Source organism: Schistocerca americana, chromosome 4, assembly GCF_021461395.2.
Source record: "Schistocerca americana isolate TAMUIC-IGC-003095 chromosome 4, iqSchAmer2.1, whole genome shotgun sequence".
NCBI lineage: Eukaryota > Metazoa > Arthropoda > Insecta > Orthoptera > Acrididae > Schistocerca > Schistocerca americana.
In genome coordinates this window covers 504,917,797-504,944,863 of record NC_060122.1, presented here as the reverse complement: position 1 = coordinate 504,944,863, position 27,067 = coordinate 504,917,797, and the positions used below count along the sequence as shown (strand labels likewise).

At 39.6% G+C, this 27,067-nt stretch overlaps 1 protein-coding gene across 3 annotated transcripts in view; it reads right to left on the bottom strand.

Annotated features, from left to right (window-relative positions):
- Positions 1–1,011: 1,011 nt before the first annotated feature.
- Positions 1,012–27,067, bottom strand: part of LOC124612336 (tyrosine-protein phosphatase non-receptor type 23-like) — a 158,215-nt gene continuing 132,159 nt past the window's right edge. Inside the window, exons 17-19 of one of the 3 annotated variants that reach the window (XM_047140483.1) lie at positions 19,026–19,330; positions 6,418–6,564; positions 1,012–1,896 (exon numbers count right to left, since the gene is read on the bottom strand). In XM_047140483.1, coding sequence (XP_046996439.1) covers positions 1,547–1,896; positions 6,418–6,564; positions 19,026–19,330 — 802 coding nt within the window. In that variant the 3' untranslated portion in view covers positions 1,012–1,546. The remainder of the gene's footprint in view (positions 1,897–6,417; positions 6,565–19,025; positions 19,331–27,067) is intronic. The other 2 variants (XM_047140485.1, XM_047140484.1) reach the window with 2 other exon arrangements.

Genomic DNA, 27,067 nt, shown 5'->3' with positions numbered 1-27,067 from the left:
TGGCAGCTTTAAACTCACAGACAATAAGAAAGTACATGTATCCATGTTGCATCTAGATATCAACCTAGTGTTCCAGCTACAGATTCCTATTCGTCTTTTTCCCCTATCTTACTCTCTTTTTAAACAACAGTGAGAAAGCACAACAAGAGCAATATTCTATGGGCAGTTAAGAGTCGCTGAGCTTTACAGGAACTCATGACAACAATGCCCAACAACTGCAACAGTACACCCTGGTTTTTAAATATGCACTCACAATATTTTTAAAATTCAACCCATTGTGCACTCAGGAAATGCGTACCAAATGATCTTATCTATTTCAACATGGGCAAATAAATGTTTTTGTGCAGTGTAAATTTTTGTGTTGTTGCTTTAAAAGCAGCTTGCTTTAAAATTGTGCACATTCACAGGTAAACAGTAATTTGTAAATTTGAAGTAGCACTAATCTGATGAATGTCTTAAGAAGTTCGTCTGACAAACCGTTACGCATTTAGCTATCGGCCAAAGCCAAAACACACACACACACACACACACACACACACACACACACACACACATTCTTTCACATAAGCAAGCACACCTCCATCTCAAACCGGAATGCATTCCGGTTTGAACTGCTGCAGATTTGAGGAAGGCTTTGGCTGAAGCTAAATGTGTAACAGTCTCTTCAATCTGCCTGTCGTCAACTCAATGTGTTGTGTTTATGGTGAGTAGCAATCTACTCTTTTCCTTACATTGTTGAAATTCCAACTTGAGAGTTAACACTCTTTGAGATCTTCTGATTGTTTTAGCATTTACGTGATTTGCAGTTTGTATCGCCTCTGAAACAAACATTTTCTCAGAATACACCTGAAGTTCCCCCCTTGTCCACCTTGTTTATCAAAGGACTCCTCTGTGCCATCTGATTTGTGATCTGATCTAACCCAGCCATTTCCAAATAATTCTGTACTATTCTAACTAACATGCAGTGAGTTGTATCTACCAAGTAAATACACTTAATAATTAAACCAAAAATAGTAACAACATTAGATGTTTTAATTTCATTTGTGACAGCGAAAAAATACTTTTACAGCTTTTTACAAACTCCAGCCTTAAACAACATAAAGTATTAAACCTGTGGCCCCAGCTTGTATCATTCTCCTGACAGATCAGGATGATGCTAACAATATTTTTGCAAAGATACCAGGATACGTTGTTAGGATAAGGAATAACTCTACAATTTAAAGAAAGAGACAGCTTTCTTTCCTTTTTTACCTTTTTTTGGGGGGGAAAAATAGTCCATGCCGTAAGTGACTGTTCTCTCTTTCCATGCAAAGTCACTGAGGAAGTACAAATATTTGTGAAACAATAAAATCAGAATAGCGTATTTATAAACTATCACATTAAAATAATTTCTACAGCCTGCCTAGATAAAAATAAATCATAGTTAGTTCCAAAAACCATGATTTGTACCTAAAATATTGCCTACATACTACAACTGACTAGATAAATACAAAATATAAACATTATCAGGCTTTGTAACAGCTTTTAAAGCCGTGGAACTATTGTTTTACTGTCGTTTTAGAGGCCACAGTGGATCTATCTTGCTCAGTGGATCATCTGACATATCTTTTCCAATGTCCAATTCTGTTACATCTTTTGATTTCACTTTAAAATTTTCACGTGAATACCTCCTGCGCATCTTTGTCCCAGAAGCATCTGGCTTTAAGTTGAATCGAGCAGGATCAATCAAGAAGAACGGTGTTGATGAAGGAGACGGTGGAGAGACCAAGGGGGAGGTGCGACCAGAAGAATTACAAGAATTATCAACGCTACTGCCAGCACTGCTAAGAGGAACTCTTCTTTCAGCAACATATGGATTCTCATTCTCTTCAGTTTCTTGTTGTTGTTTTGCTGCATCTGAAACACAATACAAAATTTGAGTAGATCAAAATATGAACCATGCAGTTAAACTCTACAGACATATGAGAAACAAGCAAATCTCCTGTTATCTAAGTTGCATTTACTTTCTGCTTGGTAACAAGAATGCTTACTACAGGATATTATCCACATTATGCAACAAGTACATGAAATCAGCAGCCAATCGGCTTATATAATGTATCTGCATAGAAATTCGACCAGTCCGTTCATACAGGGCTGCTTGTCAACCATACAACCTCTCACCCTAATTTATTTTTCCTGACAGCAGAAACCATCAACCACATTTCCTGCAACTCACACAATTCATAGAAAGATTTAACAAAAACCTTCAAAACTGAAAATTGCTACAGCAAGAAGAAAGGTGACCATGTATTCTTGCAAAGAAAACAAAGCACCCTGAAGAGAATGCATTACAAAGAGTCACTGGGCTGTGAAGCCATCTGTTTTGTTAGAAGAAATAAAACTAACGAACAGACCTTGCTGCCAATGAAAATGAGCAAATGCACCTAACCAATAAAATATTTATCATTTGTTTTTCAAAAGCATGAACACGATAGTGGAAGGAAAAAAAGTCATGCACTGGAAGATGGAGCATTCCAATTCAATTTTCACGAAAATATTTGGTAGTTGTATTAATTTTTTACTGAAATTAATGATTGGCTCTGTTAATCCCCAAAACCATATAAACTGGGCCTTATATAGTTAGGGTTTTACAGTATTAACAGTTTTCAACACCCACCAGAACATGGGTCTTTTCCCTCCCAAAATAGTGCAAACATTTGTGAAATGTTTAAATTGACAGCACCACTGTTTTCATCCTTCATTCTTCAGGAGGCAACCTTTTTAAAAATATGTTTAACATTGCATCCTGTAATTTCAGGGAAATAAAGATCTATAGAAAATTCAAGATGGAGCGCAATATACACAAGGCGTGCCTGAAAGTAAGTACCGTTTGGAAAAAAAAACCTCATATAATCATTTTTATCACACGAACATTTGTTTTTATAAGAAAGAGAATTTCTTGAACTATTTTTCTATGTAGTTGTCACCATTGCTGTGACATTTGCCACAGCAGGACGCCAACTTTTCTATGCCCTCTTCATAGAAAGGTGCCATTAGTGAAGACCACCACTGCTGAATGCTGTTTCTTGCATCATCACTGCTGCCAGAGTAGCTTCCTCCTAGATCATGGTTCAAATTGAAGATCAAATGTTAGTCAGAAGGTGCGATATCAGGGCTGCACGGAGGGTGATTGAACTGCTCCCAACCGAATTCCTGAATAAGGTTTTGAGTGACACCATGCGCATTGTGATGAAGCAAAACAGTGTCTTATTTGAGCATTCCACACAATTTATTCTGAATTTTACAGTGAAGTTTTCTAAGTGTTTCACAGTATCATACCACATTGCCACATTGACAGCTTCACCTCTGGGAAGGAACCTAATATCTGTAATCAGAAAATGATGCAAAAAAAAAAAAAAGTGTTCAGCAGTGGCTGCCTTCACTGGCAACATCCCTTCTACAAAGAGAGCATAGAAAACCTGGTTTCTGCTGCTATGACAAATGTCTCAACAATGGTGGCAACTATGTAGAGTGTAAGAAATTCTCTCTCTCATAAAAATAAATTTTCATTTCAAAAATGTTTTTATGACTCTTTTTTCCAAACTGATGTTTACTTTCCGGTACACCTCATAAATGGCATATCACAACTTACCAAATTGCCTTTTTTGCTGCTCAGCATCTCTTTTATTTGACAAGCAGTGATCCATCTTCATTTGTATAATGTAACTCAAGGAAAAGTACTTATGACCAAAACTAGCAACTTGTCCTGGTTTTGCATGGGCAGCACTAAGTATCTACGCCTGAAAATTTGTTTGTGTTTAGTCTGAGTATCATAGTAAACCGTATCGAAATCCCTACAGTAGTTCCTGCAAATGTTTCAAAACATGACACCGATGGTACCTACTCATGGGTTCTACTGCAACAAAGAAAAGTATCCGCATTCATTAAAATAGTTGTTTTCAAAATTGCACAGAATGTTCAAAAGAAACAAAGATGAACACATCACAAGCAGTTGCCTCTACAGTACCAATTTCACTTTCAAATATTTGCATACGTTTCACAATTATTCTGACACAGAAACTTTCATCATATCCTCAGAAGTTTGAAAAAAACATTTCTTACTTAATGACAAGAGCATCCACAGAACCACATCATCAGTTCCAAGATACAATTATGCAAAGAGACAAGGAGCTCTGAAAGTAAAATAAAAATCTCTGTCCAAAATATAATTTTTGTTTACCACCACAGAAGGCTACAGTAGATCAAAATAAATTACATAAAAGGGGCAGATGGACTTAACACTTCTGAACCTGGAGGTGTTCTGTGGTTGGCAATGTTAACACATCTTTTTCTCACCCTCATATTCCTCCTTTATCCCGAAAGCTTCAGATTGACTTGCTTTTTTATGTCACACAGTTGGCTGCATTATACCCTAGATGAAATTTACAATATAATTAATTTAATTCTATACTAGAATGAATTCTAGCAGAATGTGACAAAAACCTCAAGTGGCAAAGAATATTCCTGATATAACATTCGTGAAAGATTATCTGATCATATTGAGTTAGCAGTAAACAGGGTGAAGCAGCTAAGTCATAACACCCCTTGTATCTCCCCAAACATAATAGATACAAAGATGCCGTTTGGACAGTGAATGGCAGGGACAGTGGCTACTTGAATACATCACATTTCATGTTTGTGCTATTTTTTATTACAGAGATATGAGGCCATCTTTGGTTTTCTTAAATGGAACCTTATGTTAAATTTTAGCATAACATGATGGGCTTAAAAAGATGGTTTCAAATATGTGTATATCATAATATTTATGCAAATAGTTTTTGGGACACCAATATGTTCCCATATCGTATTCGTCCTTCGAAGCGGCGCTGTCCAATGTGACCTTTCCTGTTGACCACTGAGGAACTTAATGGGGAAGGCATTGTTTTCCTGCTTCTCGATAATGTTGCAAGGTGACACATGAGGTAGCTGGGGAGAAGGGTATAAATGTGCTGCTGGGGTAATGAGACATCGCATTTCCGTCACAGTTTCTTGGAGCAGACATGTACACCAACGAAGAAAAGTTAGATATGCTTCTATTGTATGGTGAAAGCAGAAGAAATGCTGTTAGAGCAATAAAGTGACGTGGAGAGCTGTATTCTGATCCCGACGCCAGACGATATGAAGCAATGTATCACCGAAGCGTGTGCTGATATCTCACGTGACACCTTCGCAGCTGTTCACAAATCCTTCGAACGGCGACTACAAATGTGCATTGCAGCAGAGGGGGAAGCAGTTTGAGCACATGCTTCAGTAAAGTTTTGTATCATGTACAGTATGTATTTTGCATCTTTATGTGTATTTGATTTGTATTGTGATCAATAGTAAATATTTTTAAATAAAAAACAAACATATACGAAATAATTGTGACCAATAAGGGCCTCCTCATTTATATTTGTATTTCTGTTACTTAAAATGTATTAACACCTTGTAGTATTTTAATACTGTATGTTGTCTATTATTTTGGTATCACAGTTTTCAAATAACTGATAATATTTAGGTGACATCAGAATTAATTTTTGCACAAAATATCGCAGTATATATTACTATTGTCGGGTAAATGGGCGTGATTGTGTAAGGATGGATTCGCGATGCTTACAATGTACTCTACACAACAGGAAAGGCTGCATTGGACAACACCGCTTCGAAGGACGAACACTATACGAGAACATATCTGTCTCTCAAAAACTATTTGCCTAAATGTTATGATATTTGAAACCATCGTTTTAAGTCCATCATGTTATGTTAAAATTTAACATAGGGCTCCATTTAAAAAAAAAAAACAAAGATGGCCTCATATCTCTGTAATAAAAAATAGCACAAACATGAAATGTGATGTATTCAAGTAGCCCCTGTTCCTGCCATTCTCTGTCCAAACGGCATCTCTGTATCTATTACAGTTGGGGATATACAAGGGGTGTTATGACTTAGCTGCCTCACCCTGTATAAACAATGAATGCATGTGACAACAAAGAGCAAATGTGTGCAGATACCTGCTCACACACTTCCATGAGCACTTAATTGTCCATGTGCATGCTAAAACAGATGAAGAAAAAACACACACACACACACACACACACACACACACACACACACACACACACACACACACACAGAGAGAGAGAGAGAGAGAGAGAGAGAGTTCTTAAGTTACTGATCTACCACACACTAATGTTATTTCATAGTCTCTACTTTAAAAAAATGCATTATATAATTGCAATCATGCTCTCTTTAAGTCACGTTATCGCCTGTGCATTTCGATTTCCTCCCATTCAGTGAAATGTAAAGCATGGTCGTATCTAATGATGTACTCTAAATGACTGCAGCTAAGCAAGCAAGGAAAGTTAGCAGGGGCTAAAGCAGGTACAGAGTAGAAGCTACCTAACCCCATTTTCTCGAGTCCTGATTGTAGCTGGCTAAGAGCAGTGGGTGGCCCGAGCAGGAAGTCTTCCGAAGGATGTCGTGTATGGCACTTTCCCCCTCGGCTGCGCTTGTCCTCAAATGTTGAACAACTTGTCAGGATTCCCCCTGAGAGCAATATGTAAAGCTAAGTTATGAATAAAGCATGATAATCACTACTGTGTATACAGGAAATACTGTTACTGGAATATAAAAGACTAATGAAATTTGCAACATTTTGCAGTGTTGGCCATCTTTTAATGTCCAAACCACATAAAAAAGGCAGGTTGCAAAAAGTAATTAAATGCCCCAGATGAGAGTAGCATTACAAAAGTTTGCACTTGGGTAATGGAAATATTATTTTCCATTACTTCATAGGTAAGCTGTTGCAAACTTACAACATTTAATTATTTTTTGCGGAAAGCCTCTAATGCAAACCATCTTAGCTACTGCCACTAAAACAATGGTTGTTTTACACATTCTTAAGGGAATAGGCTAAAACTATGAAACACTAAAAGAAAACTCAGATCACAAACATCATTTGCCAAACCACCTCCCAATATGTCCAGGTATATTTCCAACTAGAACTCACATATGGTGCTGCATTTTATAACTGAGAACCAAAGCATATACCTGTTCAGCAGACTCAGTTACATGTGGGTAAACACACACTGTTTCCTAGTTCCATTAGGACTGCTTGTGTGAAATTCCAAACTGCACTGCTATCTTGTGGCATGTTGTGGTGTTATGATCTTTGAAGTTTCAACAATAGCAATGTAAAAGATCAAAGCACTAGCATTGCTGTGGCAGGGGTCCCCGCCAAAAACATAACAGTATGAGTCTGACACTCATCGGAAAATGGTGGTGGAGCAATGAGGCAACATCAAGTTGTGTGTTAAGTTTTCCATTTCCAACACCAAATAAAACAACTTTGTTTATTTGTTGAACAAATACTCATGATAAAATGTCAGGATATTTCTTGAAAAAGACCACGTCAATTTCGTTTGACTGCCTGAGGCAGTAACTACACATTATCCGACATCTCCCTCATTAGTTAATAGTTAGCACCCATAACTAATAACTTCACTGTCACTACTAAAATTCACAAGGTACACACCTTACATAGAACAGAAATAGCAAATACAATCTGAAAAATAAGACAGGCCATTTTTGTTACATATAATGTGTTTTATATGAGTACTATATAATTCGGAAATACGGGTAAGAACAACTTTCATTATATACAATGCATTTTACACGAGCAATCAGTTTAAATAATGTAATTACCGGTAATTAGATACACAACTACAGGATGGCTGTAAATTTTCATCAAGCAGGGAAATTATTTACAGGGTTTATTGGAAAACATCAATACCAGAGTAATTTTTATACTTTTATCAGGCAGCAATTGTTGATCAAGTGAAACATGTATTCTTGAAATAGCTGCACAACAATATGGAGCTTTATTCTAGTGCAATGGTTCCCAATCTGGCATTAATTAATCCCCTGAGGGATAAAACGAAATTTTCTGAGGCATAAACACAAAAGGGTTCAGTTGCATTTCCGACACAAAATCACATTATTTGTTGTTTCAGTTGCCTGAGTGTGTGTGTGTGTGTGTGTGTGTGTGTGTGTGTGTGTGTGTGTGTGTGTGTGTGGGGTTAATGAAGGCCTTAATGGCCGAAAGCTTTATTTGTGGTAGTCTTTTTGTTAAGCCTATCTGCAACTCAGCATCTCCACTATATGGTGAGTAGTAATTTTCCTTTTCACAATACTGTTGCATTCCATCCTGGGTTTTCAATTGTTTGACATTATTTTTTGGAATATCATTACTATTATCACTATTCTGTAAGGCTGTGATACTGCAAGTTACCAACATTTACATTTTTTTGTTTCTAATGTTAAAATTAACACGTAAAAAAATGCACTGGAGTTTCCAGCAGGTGAAGCGAATGTATGGGCATCATCTTCACGTAGTCCACCCATTACACATACTCTGTAACATCCATTTACAGCAGTAAAATTGAGACATGTATTTCACATATGCTTAAATATCTCATGAAAATGCCTTCTCTTAGTTGCAGGTAGTTTACAATGGACCATAAATAGCTTCACCACTCACTCCGCAACAATAAGTGAACAAACTGACTGCACAACACAATAGTAACTACGTAATGGCTACTATTTTGCTGTATGGCATTTTCAAAATGAAACTGTTCAAACAAAATTCTTTTTTTATTCTCAGTTTTGATTACAAAATGGCTCTGAGCACTATGGGACTTAACATCTTAGGTCATCAGTCCCCTAGAACTTAGAACTACTTAAACCTAACTAACCTAAGGACATCACACACATCCATGCCTGAGGCAGGATTCGACCCTGTGACTGTAGCAGTCCCGCGGTTCTGGACTGAAGCGCCTAGAACCGCACGGCCACCGCGGCCGGCTTTTGATTACATAATAATGTTGAGGATGGTAAGTGGAGAGGGGTACTAATATCTGACTGCACTCAGGGGTAATGATGTGAGAAAGGTTGGGAACCGCTTTTCTAGGGGGTACTGTTGATTTTTTTAGCTGTAAATAAAGTTGTCAATATCCCTTCCCAAGGAAATTTTGTACAATCTTAAGCTGTCAAAGTAAAAATATTAGTTATAATTATTGAGCAGAGAGACTCTTATTTATTTACATAATATAATATTTAAATGGTTTTCAAGAATGCACCAACGCTGCTTTTCATTGCATTCACTTTCATTTACTTGGAAACAATAACAAAATGAGAAATCAAAAGAAGAGAACAAAGTACAAAGATTATTTCAACCACTGAACACAATTCTGACATTAACAAACGAATGGGTGAAACACAAATTAATGTATCGTTATATTCCATAATGATTATAGTGTCACAGAAGAAGCCGAGTAGCACCGTGGTGTAGTGATTATGATACTAAACTTATGCATGGAGGGACACAAATTCAAAACTCACCTGGACTGTATAATTTTAATTTCTATATTCGGTTCGAGTACATTCTAGAAGTATCCACAACAGTCAAGCAGCATTGTACTGGAATGTTCTGTAGCTGTATATATATTGTATGTGTTCTGACCTGAGGCAGTTCGCTCTGTGCTCTTGTATGTGCAAGTGCTGAATAAACCTTCGTTAAGTGAATTTAGTATTCATCATTCATCTAACTACACTGTCTTCTATGTGACATTATTTTGGTGGAGGCGCTAGGTATTGGAACTTGTGATAGTGCACATTATCGACGACACAGTGGCTCCCATCAGGCCATGACAGAGCCGCCGTTTACGTGGCGAGAAACCCGAGTTCGAGCCATATTCAACAGATCGCAATCTAGTGGAGACAGAAGAAGAAGAAGAAGAAGAGGACATCACAATGACAGCAACGGCATGCCACCACATGAGACATCCTTCCGAGTTCTGGTGACGCTGGGCCAAGATCAAACAAGTGGCTTAAGGTATATGAGCATATAGCCAAATTTAACAAATGGGATGAGACCGTGTGTTTGGCGAATGTATTTTTCTACTTGGAGGGCATTGCCAAGCAATTGTATGAGAACAAAGAGAAGTTCACAAGCTGGGAAGTATTCCAGGTGGAATTGCACAAGTATTTCAGTGACACACGATGACAGAAGTGCAAGGCTGAAGATAAATTAAAGTGCAGGGCACAGCATCCAGGAGAAACTACAGTATCCTACATTCAAGACGTCTTGGAGCTGTGGAAAATAGTGAATCCTAGAATGGAGGAGGGAGATAAGGTTCCACATCTCATGATGGCCCTTGCTGAGAACATGTATCAAACCCTATTCCTGAAGGAAGTTTCGACAGCAGATGACTTCATAAAATGGTGCCAATATATCGACACACTGCATCAAAAAAGAATTACATGCAAGAAGTTTGAACGGCTTCCAAACGTCGTGGAGGAAGCAACTGATTTCACATGTGTTCGTCAGATAGTGAGAGAGGAAGTTCAGAAGGCACTTTGATTGCACGGCAAGCAAAAAACCGAGATGCTTCAAGAGGTCATAAGGGAGGAAGTGGAACAGACAATGAACTCAATCTCTCATCCTTCATTTCACTTTAAAATGATGAAAACGTTGAGTCCAGGTGAAGTTACATTCCTACAATGCTGCATGAGGAACCTGTTTTGGCACCAAGGAAGACTGATGTCTAGAGGACCCAGGATAACCAACCAATATGTTTCCACAGTGGATGACAGGGACATGTGGTGTGCTATTCTCGAGAAAGGCAGCGGATATTTGAGAACGCCCGCACTAGAAGACAGCAGACCAATCTTATAATGCCAAATCTGGGACGACAAAGATGAACAAGAAGATATGGGTGCAGGACAACATAGGTCACCACCACAGCAAGCTAGCCGCTGGAGAGGATGCTCCTCAACAAGCTGAGAAATGTCTCCATCACCGTTTAGAAGCTCCAGCTGATCACCTAGCCACCACAACCTGGATAACTAAAGGGTGCGACCTTTCTTGGAGGTGAGGCCGCCGAAGAGAAAATCCTCTGCCGTCGATCACTACAAAAATGATAGGAAACTACGTCCATATTCTCATGGATGGCCGACTAGTGCTAGCTTTTGTGGACTCTGGAGCATCATATTCAGTCATTTTGGAGAAGTACCGCGCCAGTTGCAAAAAACCGTATTTGTTAACAGCAAAACGTAACTGCTGAAGGTGGCTAATGGGAAATATGTAAAACCTACAGGAAGATGTACCATTCGTGTGGGTATAACTGGCCATACACAGTCCTTAGAATTTATTGTCTTACAAGAGTGTAGTCATGACGTCATTCTCAGATGGTACTTTTTGAATGCTTCTCAGGAAATTATAGATTGTGGTCGCTCAAAAGATTATGCTAGACAAGATGAGATACTGTGGACAGGAAGATACTCATCCGAGTGTGTGGAGACTATGTGTGCTGGATGAAGTAATCATTCCTGCAGTCAGCACTAGAAAGGTAACTGTCATGTGTCATGCCATGCATCAACCCATGGAGCTTGTAGTGGAATGTAAGAGAAGCATACCACTGAAGAATAACTTGGTCATCTCAGACTCTGTCGTCTCATTTAAGAACGGATTCGGGGAATTGTGGACAGTTAACTGTTGTCGAGAACCGCAGATCCTTCCAAGACGCATGTGCGTAACAAACGCTGAGCCGTTAATTGAAGAACAGCTGAATGCCTTGGCCAACATGCTATCAATGTTCATCAATGTTGAGCAAAGCAACTGGGATGAGGTGCTACCTTTTGTGATGTTTGCCTACAACACCGCCAAACAAGACACCACGGGATTTACACCCTTTCTCCTGGTGCATGGGCATGAGGCGACTACGACGATGGACGCTGTGTTTCCGTTACATCCTGATGACGCCAACAACAGCAAAATTGGCCAGGTGTTGACCAGAGTTGAGGAAGCTCGGCAGTTAGCTCAACTCCGCATACTGCAGGCTCAAGAAAACGATCGCCGAAGGTATGACGCGAGCCATCGCCCTGTTATTTACCAGCCTGGTGACCTCGTCTGGATCTTCACTCCTGTTTGGAAGATTGGTGTCTCTGACAAGCTCCTCAGGAGCTACTTTGGACCTTGTAAGGTTGTAAGACAGTTGTCTGATGTTACTTATGAAGTTGAAGATTTCGACCCTGACACAAGACGACGAAAAATCAGAGATACGGTCCACGTCCTTCAAATGAAGCCCTACAAGGGTCCTGCAACCCAGGATAAATTCAAAGCTCCAGTGACAGGCAACAAGCGGAAAGGTGATGAAGAGCGTAGCGGCAAAAGAATTCTAAGATGATCATTGTCAAGGCGAGCATCAGTCATCAGGAGTTGGAGTATGCAGGACCGATGACGCATTCCCGGACTAGGACAACGTAACACCGAGACGCTGTTCTCTTAAAGAGGGAGCAATGTCACAGAAGAAGCTGAGTAGCAGTGTAGTGGTTATGACACTAAACTGTTGCATGGAGGGCCATGAGTTCAAAACTCACCTGGACTGTACAATTTTAATGTATATATTTGTCTATATTCGGTTTGAGTACATTCTAGTAGTATCCACAAATGTCAAGCATCACTGTACTGGAATGTGCTGTAGCTGTATATGTACTGTATGTGTTCTGGCCGGAGGCAGTTCGCTCTGTGCTCTTGTATGTGCAAGTGCTGAATAAACCTTCATTAAGTCAAGTCAGTGTTCGTCATTCATCTAATTACACTGTCTTCTATGTGACAATAACAACAACACTTTTGTAGGTGCATTTAAACTTACACTCTGCAACTTACTGTAAGGTATATGGCTTAGACTATCTGGTATTAGCAACAATTGTCCCCTCTCCATTCCCTTCAGAGACGTTGCACTGATGAAAATGATTAACACCTAAATAATGTATAGAAAAGTTCTGGTCGAGAATAATGAATTTTTTAGGAGTAAAGGAGACGATCCACCTAAAGGCAGAATTGCTGCATTGTCGACAGATACACACAAAAAAGGTGTGTGTGTGTGTGTGTGTGTGTGTGTGTGTGTGTGTGTGTAAGCACCCCCCCCCCCCACCCCACCCCCCCCCCCTCCCCTGCACACACACCTGTCTCCCTACATTGGGTTCATTTGACTGCCAGCTCTTTCCTGGCCCATAGTGAGTGTACTGGGGAGAAATGGGGATGCAGTGTGGGGTGGGGTGAGGAGAGAGGCGGGAGGCAGAGAGGGTATTGGGGGAAGCGCATCTGTCCGCGTGCACACACACACACACACACACACACACACACACACACACACACACACACACACACACACACACACCACTCCTTTCCTATTATCCTGACCCAATACGTGTCAGCTAGTTGCGTTCTGCCTTCTCATGCCCCAGTCTGTATAATTGAGTGCCCAGCTGTCTGTCACCTGCCTCCTCTATGTGCACCCCAACTAGCCCACAGACAGCTTCCCACTCTTCCACAAGCTGCTGGACGCTTCCCCCCAAAATCCTCCTTGCCTCTTGCCTCTCTCCATCCCTCATCTCACCCCACCCCACACTGCACCCCCACCTCACCGCGGTACACTCACCATGGGCCAAGAAAGAGCTGGCAGTCAGATTAGCACAATGTAGTGAGACAGGCATGTGCATGTCAGTGAGTTTGTGTGTGTGTGTGTGTGTGTGTGTGTGTGTGTGTGTGGGTGTGTTTGTCTGTAGCTTGAGAAAGATATTATATTCCAAAAACTAGCAAAGTAAAGCTCTGTACATTGTGTGTGTTTATCTGTCAACAATGCAGCGCTTCTGCCTTTAGGTTTACACTAAATATTTTCACATACTGCCCATATATCAAGTTTCACCACTGTATGCAGTGTGTGATGTTAACATAGCAGGAATATCTGCTTTTCAAGGTCTTTTGCCATTGTCTGGTCCAAACCCAAATGAGAAAGATGATTAAGTTATGCCAAGTGAGAAAGTTGGAGAGTTGTAGAGTTTTGGCAACGAAGTAGAAAACTGCTAATGACATGCATTGGGCAGGGGTAAATAACCTAATAATCTAAGGGAGCCAAGGTCTCCATGCAAATAGGGCCATTAGGGGCTTTGATGCTACCTCAGTTAACATTTAGTGGCATCTGTCCTCCATGTTAAAGGCAGGGATTACAGATGACAATACAGTGTGTAGCACCTGAAGGAGATCATTGGGTTGTCGTCATACAATCAAGCAGAAAAACTGAACCAACAACTTGGCTGCACACCAAAATGCACATAATTAATAATCCACTTGTCTAGCAGAGCCGTAACAATGCCTTTGTCTGCAGGTAAGATAAAAACATCATGCTCCACCATGAGAGATTGCAAAGCAGACCTCTTTGCTGCTGTAATATTGCTCTTTAACTAACATGTCCTTGTCAACACACAATATCCTCTCCTAACCTCCTTGGAAACATCACAAAGCACTTTAAAAGCAACTGTTTGACAGAACTTGAAAATCAACAACTGGGAAATGTCTGGGCGTTAGTGCAAATTAAAACCTTTTCCTGGCATGAGTAAAGCTGCACCATCCAAAGATTTCTTGTGAGCTGTATCACCAAACATAGACATGTAATTTGATTATTGCCAAGATAAAGAAATTCTGCTTAGAATTGGTTAAACATTAGTGGGAGAGTGTTAGGGCTATTTGATGACCTGTCATTGGTTTTTCACTGCTGATATTGTCTGTTGGTGGTCATCTTTAGCTGTGTGATGGTGCTGACTGTTTATGTTCTGTGGTGTACTTATATGTGCACCATATTTTAGTTTGTGTGTCAGCACAGCCCTACTCACTAAGGGTTTACACTGCCATGCACAGCAATCTCTCGTCACATCTATGCCTTGCAAACTGATGGGTTTCACCTTTTAAAATACTGACAGTCGTCTAGGATGTTACCCAGCTGCAATCCTCTGTGTTATTTGATATGCTGAGAGCCACTGAAGTTTCACATTTTTATGGGGGAGAATATGTACAGTTGCTAGAAGAATTTAGATAAGTTTCACAACAGAAGAATGAGAGTGCAATGTGCACTTTAGTTTTTGTTGGGGTGTCACCCATAATGTTGTCAGAATGTTTGCCACAGTAAGCCATCATATTAATTCTCCTGCCACTGATCACATGCAATGAGCTGGCTTAGCTTCTGTTCATGACAGGATGCACACTGATAGTTTGATTTTGTTTCTACATAATTATTTCAGTTTCACTTAGGATTCCTGAATTTCACCCACTGTACCAAGAGTGAAAGATAGCAACAATACTATATGGACTTTGGGTTCTTGCACACTATTTCAAAAAATGCTAATGTACAGGCTGATCTCTGAATTATTTTTTTTAATGAACTGACACTTTTGAGGTGTGCCTCAAAAAATTAAGAAATAGGGGAGAAGCAGATCATGTTGCAAAGTCGGATGTTTTATTGCCAACACAAATTTATCAGAAATTTGTGAGTGTTTAGTAATAGTCTGCTATATAATTTTCAACAAATAAGAAATGAGTGTTCAATCCAAAGGTGCCGTACATCTTTTGAAGATGATCCATGTGAAAGTCAAAGTCCATTTTTATATTACGGATTAACTGTGAAAATAAATGACAAAAAAACTGATTTTGTGCACTCTTTTGTTACGGTGCATCAGGTGTGAGTCCACAGTGCTATGCTTATAAATGAAAATAGAACTGAAAAAGTGGATGAAGGTTGGTAGTTCTGGGCTATTTGTAAGATAGTATATGGCCATTTTTTTTTCTGGGATGTAACACCGATTCTTCTTTGCTTTACCTCACATAGGGTTAGGTAATAAATGGCAAATACCATGGAAGTCTTCAGGAACAACTACATGAAAGAGAGAGAGAGAGAGAGAGAGAGAGAGAAGACTTCAATAAAGTAGCCCATGGAGCAACAAATAGGGACATTGCAGATGATCAGGTACCGCAATTTAGGGATAGAACCTAATCACTGGCAAAATTGTAGACAAAGTACATAGACCTAAAATGGGACGACACTTATAAGTGTACTTTCTATTTTTAAAAAAAGTCCTTCACTTCCAGTTTAGGAACTTTACATTTAATGTAAACTGACAAAATTACAAATTTATGAAACAATATCACTTACAAACAGGTATCAGAGGCACAGAAGACGCACTAACAATAAATGTAATGATTTACTGATTTCAGATTCATGGCAGCAAACTGATATGTAATTGAGAAGTGTATACAATACATAAAAATGAATATTTGTTTGTCTTCTTATGTGTTCCTATAGCAGTCATCTCATTACATTCAAATTTTCTTGTGTGGTTGTTTGCATGCTTACAAAGGTTTCTGTGGGAGTAAGAACTATCTATTATTCATAGGGCTGGGGGTGAGAAGAGGGTGACATAGAAGTTTATCTCAGGAACACCTGGAGCAATTTCAACCAAATTTTATACACATTTATTTGTATAATCACAATATCGTGGTGATAATGTAACCCAACCACCACTAGGGGTGTGGGATGGGGATTAGAAGACGAGACACGCAAAAATATTCGGCTAAAGGCCAATATTAGTATCAAATCCACAGTTTATGAAGTCGCTAAACTTACTGGAGACTGTCACAGTGATCTTTCACCCCTGGAGTTTGATGTAAGGGAAGGTAAGGGGTTGGGTAAAAGCAGTGACATATCACTGTATCTCTGTAACACCTCAAGGAATTTCTGCCAAAATTGTCACACGTATCACCTGCTATCAGGAAAATTTCTTCCCATGGTAAGACACCCCTAGTACCCGTATGGGTACGTATGAAAAGGCATGACATAAAAGCCTAACTCGAGAACATCTGGAACAATTTCAACCAAATTTGGTTTACACATCTCATTATATGGAAAAAAAAAACCTGTGTGAGTAAGATATCCCAATTATTGCTAGGACTGGGGTTGGTGATGGGAAGGGGTGTCTGAAAATGGCCAATTGGTATTTATTTCCTGTAAATGTCGACTTAAAGACATGAAGCACAGTCTATCTCTCATTTTTGGGTTCAATGTATCAATCACATTGTGGAAATGAGCACTGCAGTAAGTCAGTAATTTTGCCAAGATGTTTTTAGGCCAAAGACTATGCCACACAGTTCAAAACCACAGATACATTGAATGTCCTCTCTAGAGTTGCACAATGCAAAAGAAGCAAAGTATCAGAGTGTTGCCAGCAACAGTAATTTTTCTTGAAATGACAATCAGTTACTGGCACAATTACGTTTCCTCAGAAATCAGATGAAACTGCAGGGTAGAAATTTGTTAAAAAATGGATGAAACATGTGGCAAAACTCACATTAAAGACCAAAATACGCTAAATCTGCAGAGCAATGCTTCATCTATATTTTCAAAATGGCTACTGGACATAGGTAATGGAAAAGTACAGGTAGATGCCGACACCAAATATATTTCATCTCCATTGATTTTTCATGTAATTGTTTCATTGACCAAGTAATTAATTCAGTACGCTTTCCCATAAACTGCCACCAATTGCAAAACTCACCAATTGTCCTGCAAAAGTACAATTTTGGCAGCAAGAAACACTGACATCAAAGTTATCAACTACACTAGTTACGAACAAATTGCGGATGAGTCTGTCACCGAAAAATTGATTGATAGTATGGAGAATGTGGATAAAATTTTAAAATGTCCAATCGAGTTTTTAAATTTGTTGACACTTTCTGGTGTGCCACCACACAGATTGTCAATCAAAATCATTGCACTATTAATTTTTTAGCACTACATTAATCTACCATGATTGTGCAATGGAGCCAGGCTTGCTGCCAGAAGTTGTTCCATACATAACTGCAGCAACAATTCTGAATGGTAAGTCAAAAGTAGAAAATGTGCTTATTCCACGCATTCCCATCAATTGATTCCAAATGAGTGCAGTTCCTAATTTGCCTTATATTCTTAATGACCTTCAACAAAATATAAGTTCATTTGCTTCCGGAAAGTCCATGGTTTTTACATATTCAATTGATACATTGCATGCTCATGAGTGGGACAGCAAATATATATATATATATTTTTTTTTTTTTTGCAGAATATGGGAAGATCAAATGTAGTGTGTACCCCAAAGCATGTGACTGAACTTTTTCTTATTTAAAGTAACACACAAAAATCACTGTCATTCATTTCAACAATGGAAAATCCAGGATGGAATATAACAATATTATGAAAAGGAAAGTTGCTACTCACCATATAGCAGAGATGTTGAGTCGCAAATATGCACAACAAGAAGACTTTCACAAATAAAGCTTTCAGCCATTAAGACCTTCATTAACAACACACACACAACACACACACACACACACACACACACACACACACACACACACTGGAGAGAGAGAGAGAGAGAGAGAGAGAGAGAGAGAGAGTCTTTTTCCTGTGCCTATCTGTGACTCAGCATCTCTGCTACAGGGTGAGTAGCCACTTTCCTTTCCATAATACAGTCTCATTTATTTTGTATGTGTAAATGTGTCTGGTTTGTAAATGTACACCTACTTAGAGAGAAGAAGTAGCTTTGCAATACGTGCCTGGCACAGCTAATAATTTTTAAAAATCATACAAGAGTTGCTTTCTGAGCTAGACTTAGGGATGGTTCAGAAATCCAGACTGAATATCAAACTTCTAATCGAAGCAAAGGAAATATAACAAACATCTTAAAGAATAAGATAATAGAGGTACAGTTGCTGTAACATAATTTAACAAGCAAAGTGACAATGTTTCAGTTACTGCACATTTGTGTAACTAGAGGACGGAATCTCCATTGTTAGTATACAGCTGAACAAATATAAAAATAAATACGGCCTAACATTAATTTTACAATGGAGAAGCAAGAAGAAACGTGCACTGCAGTTGATGGTGTAGTGTCAAAAATAATAATCCACAATGGCTGACTTTTTCGGATGAATAAACAAAGTACCACTCTCTTCAAATGATGCAATTTAGTGATCACCTTTCTTCAGGCTCAGCACAAAAACATAATACACTTATGTCTGTTACAAAGAAAATGACAACACAGATAGAGGTATAATTTGCTGATTTATTGTTGTTACTCACGTTTCATAAGCAGATCCTGTGCATAATAAAGAACAGACTGATATGCAAATTTAAGGTGCTCACGATCGCGCAGAGAACCTTTGCGGTTAGTACTCATAATAGCGGTGGTTGCCACCAAATCCAGTAATCCATGGCCAGCTCGCACTTCACACACTGCTGCACATACCAGACAAAATAGACCTGTCCGGCCAACTCCTGAGAGGCAGTGAACAACAACTGGATGAGCAGTATTACGCTGCTGTTTGTACAGGCTGAGTGTCTCTGATACAAAACTGAGGAAAGGTCCTGGTGATGCTGGAAATGAGCTGGAACATACAATCCATGTCTAAGCTGCCAAAACGTAAAGTAAGCATGGTAAGTATAAAATATTATACTTAAAATAACTGATGTATGTGGTGAAATGAAACAACGGAAAGTCCAGACTGGAATAACAACTACATGGAAAGGACAGATTGTGCTCACCTCAAAGAGGAAGCATAGAGTCGCATAATATACGTACAACAAAAAAATACTGTGTGTCCTTTTTCCAAAATAGAAAACACACACACACCTTCACATGAGCACAACTCACACACAAATGACCAATATCGCTGGGCGCTGGGACCCGACTGCAATAGTGTCTGACGTTAGCAGCAGTCTTCTGGGATGGGTGGGTGGGTGGGTGGGTGGGTGGGTGGGTGGTGGTGGTGGTGGTAAGGAATTGGCATGGGGTGGGAATGGGGAGAGCAGAATAGGGGTGGGGGAAGGTGTTGTGCTGCCTGTGGGGTCATGGACATGGTGGGGACAGGATAGGGTTGCTAGGTAAGTGTCATGAGACTGTGATGAAAGGGGCAGAGCGGGGAGGGGGCAGAGCGGGGAGGGGGCAGAGCGGGGAGGGGGCAGAGCGGGGAGGGGGCAGAGCGGGGAGGGGGCAGAGCGGGGAGGGGGCAGAGCGGGGAGGGGGCAGAGCGGGGAGGGGGCAGAGCGGGGAGGGGGCAGAGCGGGGAGGGGGCAGAGCGGGGAGGAGGCAGAGCGGGGAGGAGGCAGAGCGGGGAGGAGGCAGAGCGCTCTCTCTTTTGGAAGAACGACTTTGCCCAAAAGCTCGAAATATTTCAGCAGTCTTTTTCATTGTGCCTATCAGCAACTGAACACCTCCTCTAAGCAGTGAGTAGCAATCTATCCTTTCCATATTTTTGATGTATGTGATGACATACATAAAAATTGATAAAAGCTCGTTGTATTTCACCAAAAGTTTATAGTTTTCCTTTAGTTGCACACAGATCTTGAAGCGTACAGAATGAATACCAGCAGCAAGGAAAATTGCATCTTCCTCCTTCTCATTTTGCTTGGAGGAATTTGGTTGCAGCACTGTGTTTGAATAAATTATGTGTCTTTTGAAATACATCAGAGATTATAAATAACAGTAAGGCAATAATACAAAACGTCTGCATGCAATGTAACAAAGTTCATTTGATGTCGGTCCTGTCTCATTCTACTGACATAATGACAAAGTGGTCATCTTTGGCTTGTATTGTGTTCTTTTTAGAAAAATATTGTTGGGAATAATAACATATATAAGGATCATCAGTAAATAATGCCTCCTGTGTTATAAAAAAAGTTAATAACATACACATAACATTGTAAACATTTGCACAATTGTTGAATCCAGGTATAAAAGCAAACGAGGAAAAATTAAAAGAGTTTTCCTTCTTCCCACTTTTTAATATTCTAAGTTACATCCCCAGCTAAGTGCATTCCCATGCAAGCTTCATCATGATAATGTACATGCCACATGTCATTTTTCACAATCTAAGTGACAGGAAAAATACACAGGTTGGTGGTGCCTCATGCAACCTACAGCCCCGATTTGGTCCCATCTGTCTTCCGCCTGTTTGGGACTCTGATCCTACATGGTTACAAATTCAATGGCTTGGGTGAGGCTAAAACAGCTTTAAAATCACGGGTCATGAATGTTTGAATTCAGCGATGGTGCAAATGTGTACAGCCCTGACTATGTTGAATGGGGTTGTTTAGAGGACAGTTCGCATATGATCTGCACCAATTCAATTGTTACTTCAACTGTTGCATGTTCATTATTAAATTACTCGATTACTTTTTGATCCACCCTCATATTTTTACATACTGTGAAACAATTCTATTGTCTTAACTCTTCATGTGAAACAATTCCACTATCTTAACTCTTCATCTTACAGAAAGACCACAATGGCAAGGGATTCAGACATGCAGTTACACAATTACTTTTGTTTGACACATATAAGAATAGAACAGTAAATCGAGTGATTAGTAATAGTACAAGTACTTGCTTCAGCTTTCTTAGAAGTTGCAGCACTTAGTTTGCGCAAAGTATTTATTTTACTTAATACAATGGAAAAGAATGATTGGTAGCTTTTATCTGTGTGTGCTGTAGCGTTTTTCTTTCCTTTTTTGGTATCTCCAAGAGCTAGCCTTGTGTGAACAAATTTTGTAATATGGCTCCGGTCAAAAATAGGTACCACTGTACCTCATTTGAGTGTGTCAGCCTTTTCAAAGACTTAGCTCACTACTGCCTCATCGGTCAAGTAGGGCATATATAGAGTGTCACTTACAGCTGTTGCAGTGCTTAATTTGCACATCATATTTAGTTCACTAGTTTTTACAGTGTGTCATTTCTTTAGATTCTTTCAGATGTTTAGACTGTTTTATCTTATGATGCAAAATGCCAATCAACTGGATTTGTTGTATGCGGATGGATGGGAAGCCGACTGTCATCTTCATGGAGTTAGAAGCTGTATTGGTCACGGTCAACAGAATTCAGCTGTTTCCTTGGACTTTAACAGCTATCAGGTGTATGCTGTGGTACATCATTACCCAAACGTGAATGACAGGGGCCGGGAGGGCACATGGGTCTTTGGTCAGATAGCTAATGGGAGAACCGACTGGATGTCTGCCTCTGTATGCTGTAACTATTGACATGAAGTGTTCCCGTTGCTGATAGGACGCCTACACAACCAAAAGTAACTTTTCTGTTATGACAAGGACTACCTTCCAACTACATTAGACTTAAACAGATGGAGGAATTGTTCACTACTGCGAGCTCCAATATTAAGCGGATGATGGATCCCATAAAGAAAACAGTGATCAGTAAGGAACAAAGACCAGTGCGGACTTGGTATATATATGTCAGAAAAGTCTCGTAGGAGAATCTACTGGCTGCTGCTGAACACAACTGGTGCAACTTGCAAGCTGTGGTTCATACTGCCACCAATGATAACTTTGCTGGGTTCAGGAACTATCCTCAGCTCATTTTGGCATCTAGACAAATTGATGAGGAAGGCTATCACTGATTGCAAGGTGGAAGAACAGCATATATCTCATAATGTAATCTGTTGGACTGAGTGTTGTCCTCTGGTTTGCAATTGTGTGAGAGGCTTAAACTGGGGGCACCATCAATTCTGCGACTTTCCATAATCCAAATTCATTGACCTGCACTATTGGCTGGAAAACTGTAGAGTCACCTCAACAGGACAGGTGTCCAAAAGATTCAGTGTAGTAGCATGACAACTAGAGAGACAGAGATTGGAAGGGGGACGGGGAGGGGGAGGGGGAGAATACCCGAAACAGATAGCTGGCTGAAACCAGGCATAAATAGCAATGAAATCTTTACTTCCGAACGGAATTTGTATGTGTAAGACATGCTGAATACAAATGATGACTTCGCATTTATTGCAAAGAAAAGCCCAGTTACCGAGCAAAATTCTTGAGAGTGGAATAAACCAGGGACTGTTTAGTCCTTGATAATGACAACAATGCAGTGACAGGAAGCAGAGTAATCTCTAATAAGATAAATGGAGTTAAGACGCATGACTGAGATTGGAATGAAGCAACAAAGGTATGCTGGAAAAAGTACTTGAATGTATTTATCGTCCATTCACAGCACGTATCAAAGTAGTGAAGTACTACAGACAAAGCTTGGCACATATTGTGTATATTTCCCAATTATGCTATTATAAATAGTGAGAGATTTCAATTTGTTAGCTACAGATGGGTGACACAGATGATTCGGAGCAGAAGTGAGGGGACAAAGCTTGTGGCATGGTACTGAATTCATTTCTTTTTTATTATGAAAATTGCCTTGAGAATCTGATTAGACAACCCTCACTCACAGGGCATGCATTGGATCAGCTAAAAGCAAAAATGTCTGGCATTTTCACGGCAGTGAATGCAGAATTAGCAATCATCAATCATAAAGGTATCATAGCATTATTGATCACTAGTGTTAGAAAAATGTAAAGAAAGGTAGCAAGTAATTTATCCTTATCAAGCATGGCAAGAAAATGATAAAAAATACAGCCAGCAGCAAACATTCAACTCTTGGAAGAATAAGTTAGATGATCTCTGGCAAAAATTCAAAACTGCTATAGGCACTGTGCTAGATACGTATGTGCCAGAAACATAGTGGGTGTGGGAAGGACCCATCACGGCCAATAATATTATGAAATTATTATAAAATAGAAAGAAGTGCACAAAAATTCAAATGAAACTACATCCTTGATGACAAGCAGGAACTAAACAAAATCAACACAAATAATGGGTGTCCCAGAAGGTATAGCCAGTGTTCGGGATATGACAGAAACAATCACTCGAAGGAGGAGGGAAAAAAAAAACTAGTAAACAGATGCTCTAATATGCATACCTTATGAGCTACGAACACTTGTTCAGTAGAAGAAATGAGTTCCACAGTACTGAAGATAAAGAAGAGCTCATAGCTCTTGAGGCATGCATTTTAGAGCCCATACTTACTAAACTTTTTGCTTCAAATGGTCATCCCTGTCACATCCCTGAAAAATTGAGCATTACACCTGGGATACCCTGTGTAGTGCCAACTATGTTAGAAAAAGTTCAATGAATTTAAAAGCAAGAACTTATCTGCCAAGTTGCCTTTATCCTCGGTTTTTGTCCAATGTACAATCCATTAATCAATGGATCAAAAATTTCTGCCCAAATGCCTGTTTATCATAACGGCAGACAGAAATAGATCAAAAGTGTGTCTAGATGTCTGCTGAAAATAACAACAACAGCAAAACGGAAGATAAAGTGAAGGCTGAAATGTTACATTTTACTTTTAACTGCAGCACAAATGGAAAAAACGGAAGATACACAACTACCTATTTCCAGAATTAGACACAACTGGAGACGCATGACAGAGAAAAGAGTATTGGCCCCAATGGTGTACCAACTAGATTCTTCATTCATACGTTGAGAAACTGGCACTCTTCTAGCAACACTCAATCGTAGGTTGGTAGAACAACACAAATGGAAATACACTAGGTTATTTCAGTCTTTGAGGAGGGACACAGAAATTGTAAATTGTGGTCTTGACAAGTATGTGCCTAGTAACTGGATTGAGGACGGAAAAGACCCACCACAATTTAACAACAAAATTCAGAAAACACAGAGGTAGCATTCTCGGTTCAAAATAGAATGTGCAAATGATGACAGGGAAAGGTTAGTAGATATTTGTGCTTCTGTGAAAAGATCTATGCACAAAGCATAAAAGTATTACACATACCTTTGCAAAAGATCTGACCAAAAGTCCAAGAAAACTGTGGTCATATGTGAAATTGGTAAGTAGGTCTAAGCCTTCCATCCAGTCGCTCGTTGACCAGTCTGATGTGGCAGTTGAAGATAGCATTTAGGAAACTGTTCACGTAGGAGGATCGTACAAATATATTGTCATTTGACAATCAAACAGACTCCCATATGGACGACACAGTAATATGCAACCCTGAAGTAAAGAAACAATTTAAAGAGTTGAAGACAAACATGTCATAAGGTCTGGATGGAAACCCAACTCTGTTTCACAAAGTGTACTCTACGGCGCTGGCTTCTTACTTAGCTTACATTTACCATGAATCTCACCCAGCGCAAAATCACAAGCGACTGGAAAAAAGCGCAGACTCCCTCACATTGTTGTTGTTGTGGTCTTCAGTCCTGAGACTGGTTTGATGCAGCTCTCCATGCTACTCTATCCTGTGCAAGCCTCTTCATCTCCCAGTACCTACTGCAACCTACATCCTTCTGAATCTGCTTAGTGTATTCATCTCTTGGTCTCCTTCTACGATTTTTACCCTCCACGCTGCCCTCCAATACTAAATTGGTGATCCCTTGATGCCTCAGAACATGTCCTACCAACCAATCCCTTCTTCTGGTCAAGTTGTGCCACAAACTTCTCTTCTCCCCAATCCTATTCAATACTTCCTCATTAGTTATGTGATCTACCCATCTAATCTTCAGCATTCTTCTGTAGCACCACATTTCGAAAGCTTCTATTCTCTTCTTGTCCAAACTATTTATCGTCCATGTTTCACTTCCATACATGGCTACACTCCATACAAATACTTTCACAAACGACTTCCTGACACTTAAATCTATACTCAATGTTAACAAATTTCTCTTCTTCAGAAACGCTTTCCTTGCCATTGCCAGTCTACATTTTATATCGTCTCTACTTCGACCATCATCAGTTATTTTGCTCCCCAAATAGCAAAACTCCTTTACTACTTTAAGTGTCTCATTTCCTAATCTAACTCCCTCAGCATCACCCGACTTAATTCGACTACATTCCATTATTCTCGTTTTGCTTTTGTTGATGTTCATCTTATACCCTCCTTTCAAGACACTGTCCATTCCATTCAACTGCTCTTCCAAGTCCTTTGCTGTCTCTGACAGAATTTCTATGTCATCGGTGAACCTCAAAGTTTTTATTTCTTCTCCATGGATTTTAATACCTACTCCGAATTTTTCTTTTGTTTCCTTTACTGCTTGCTCAATAAACAGATTGAATAACATCGGGGAGAGGCTACAACCCTGTCTTACTCCCTTCCCAACCACAGCTTCCCTTTCATGTCCCTCGACTCTTATAACTGCCATCTGGTTTCTGTACAAATTGTAAATAGCCTTTCGCTCCCTGTATTTCACCCCTGCTACCTTTAGAATTTGAAAGAGAGTATTCCAGTCAATATTGTCAAACGCTTTCTCTAAGTCTACAAATGCTAGAAACGTAGGTTTGCCTTTCCTTAATCTTTCTTCTAAGATAAGTCGTAAGGTCAGTATTGCCTCACGTGTTCCAGTGTTTCTACAGAATCCAAACTGATCTTCCCCGAGGTCGGCTTCTACTAGTTTTTCCATTCGTCTTAGTATTTTGCACCTGTGGCTTATTAAACTGATTGTTCGGTAATTTTCACATCTGTCAACACCTGCTTTCTTTGGGATTGGAATTATTATATTCTTCTTAAAGTCTGAGGGTATTTCGCCTGTTTCATACATCTTGCTCACCAGATGGTAGAGTTTTGTCAGGGCTGGCTCTCCCAAGGCCGTCAGTAGTTCCAATGGAATGTTGTCTACTCCTGGGGCCTTGTTTCGACTCAGGTCTTTCAGTGCTCTGTCAAACTCTTCACGCAGTATCGTATCTCCCATTTCATCTTCATCTACATCCTCTTCCATTTCCATAATATTGTCCTTAAGTACATCGCCCTTGTACAAACCCTCTATATACTCCTTCCACCTTTATGCTTTTCCTTCTTTGCTTAGAACTGGGTTTCCATCTGAGCTCTTGATATTCATACAAGTGGTTCTCGTATCTCCAAAGGTCTCTTTAATTTTCCTGTAGGCAGTATCTATCTTACCCCTAGTGTGATAAGCCTCTACATCCTTACATTTGTCCTCTAGCCATCCCTGCTTAGCCATTTTGCACTTCCTGTCGATATCATTTTTGAGACGTTTGTATTCCTTTTTGCCTGCTTCATTTACTGCATTTTTATATTTTCTCCTTTCATCAATTAAATTCAATATTTCTTCTGTTACCCAAGGATTTCTACTCCCTCACATAAGAAAGGTAAAAGAACAGACCTGCAAAATTACAGAACAATATCCCTAAATTTGGTTTGCTGCCGTATTCTTTAACGTATTCTGAGTTCGAATATAACAAATTTCCCTGAGATTGAGAATCAGCACAGTTTCATTTATCTGAAACTCGGCTTGCCCTTTTTCTCAAGATATGCTGT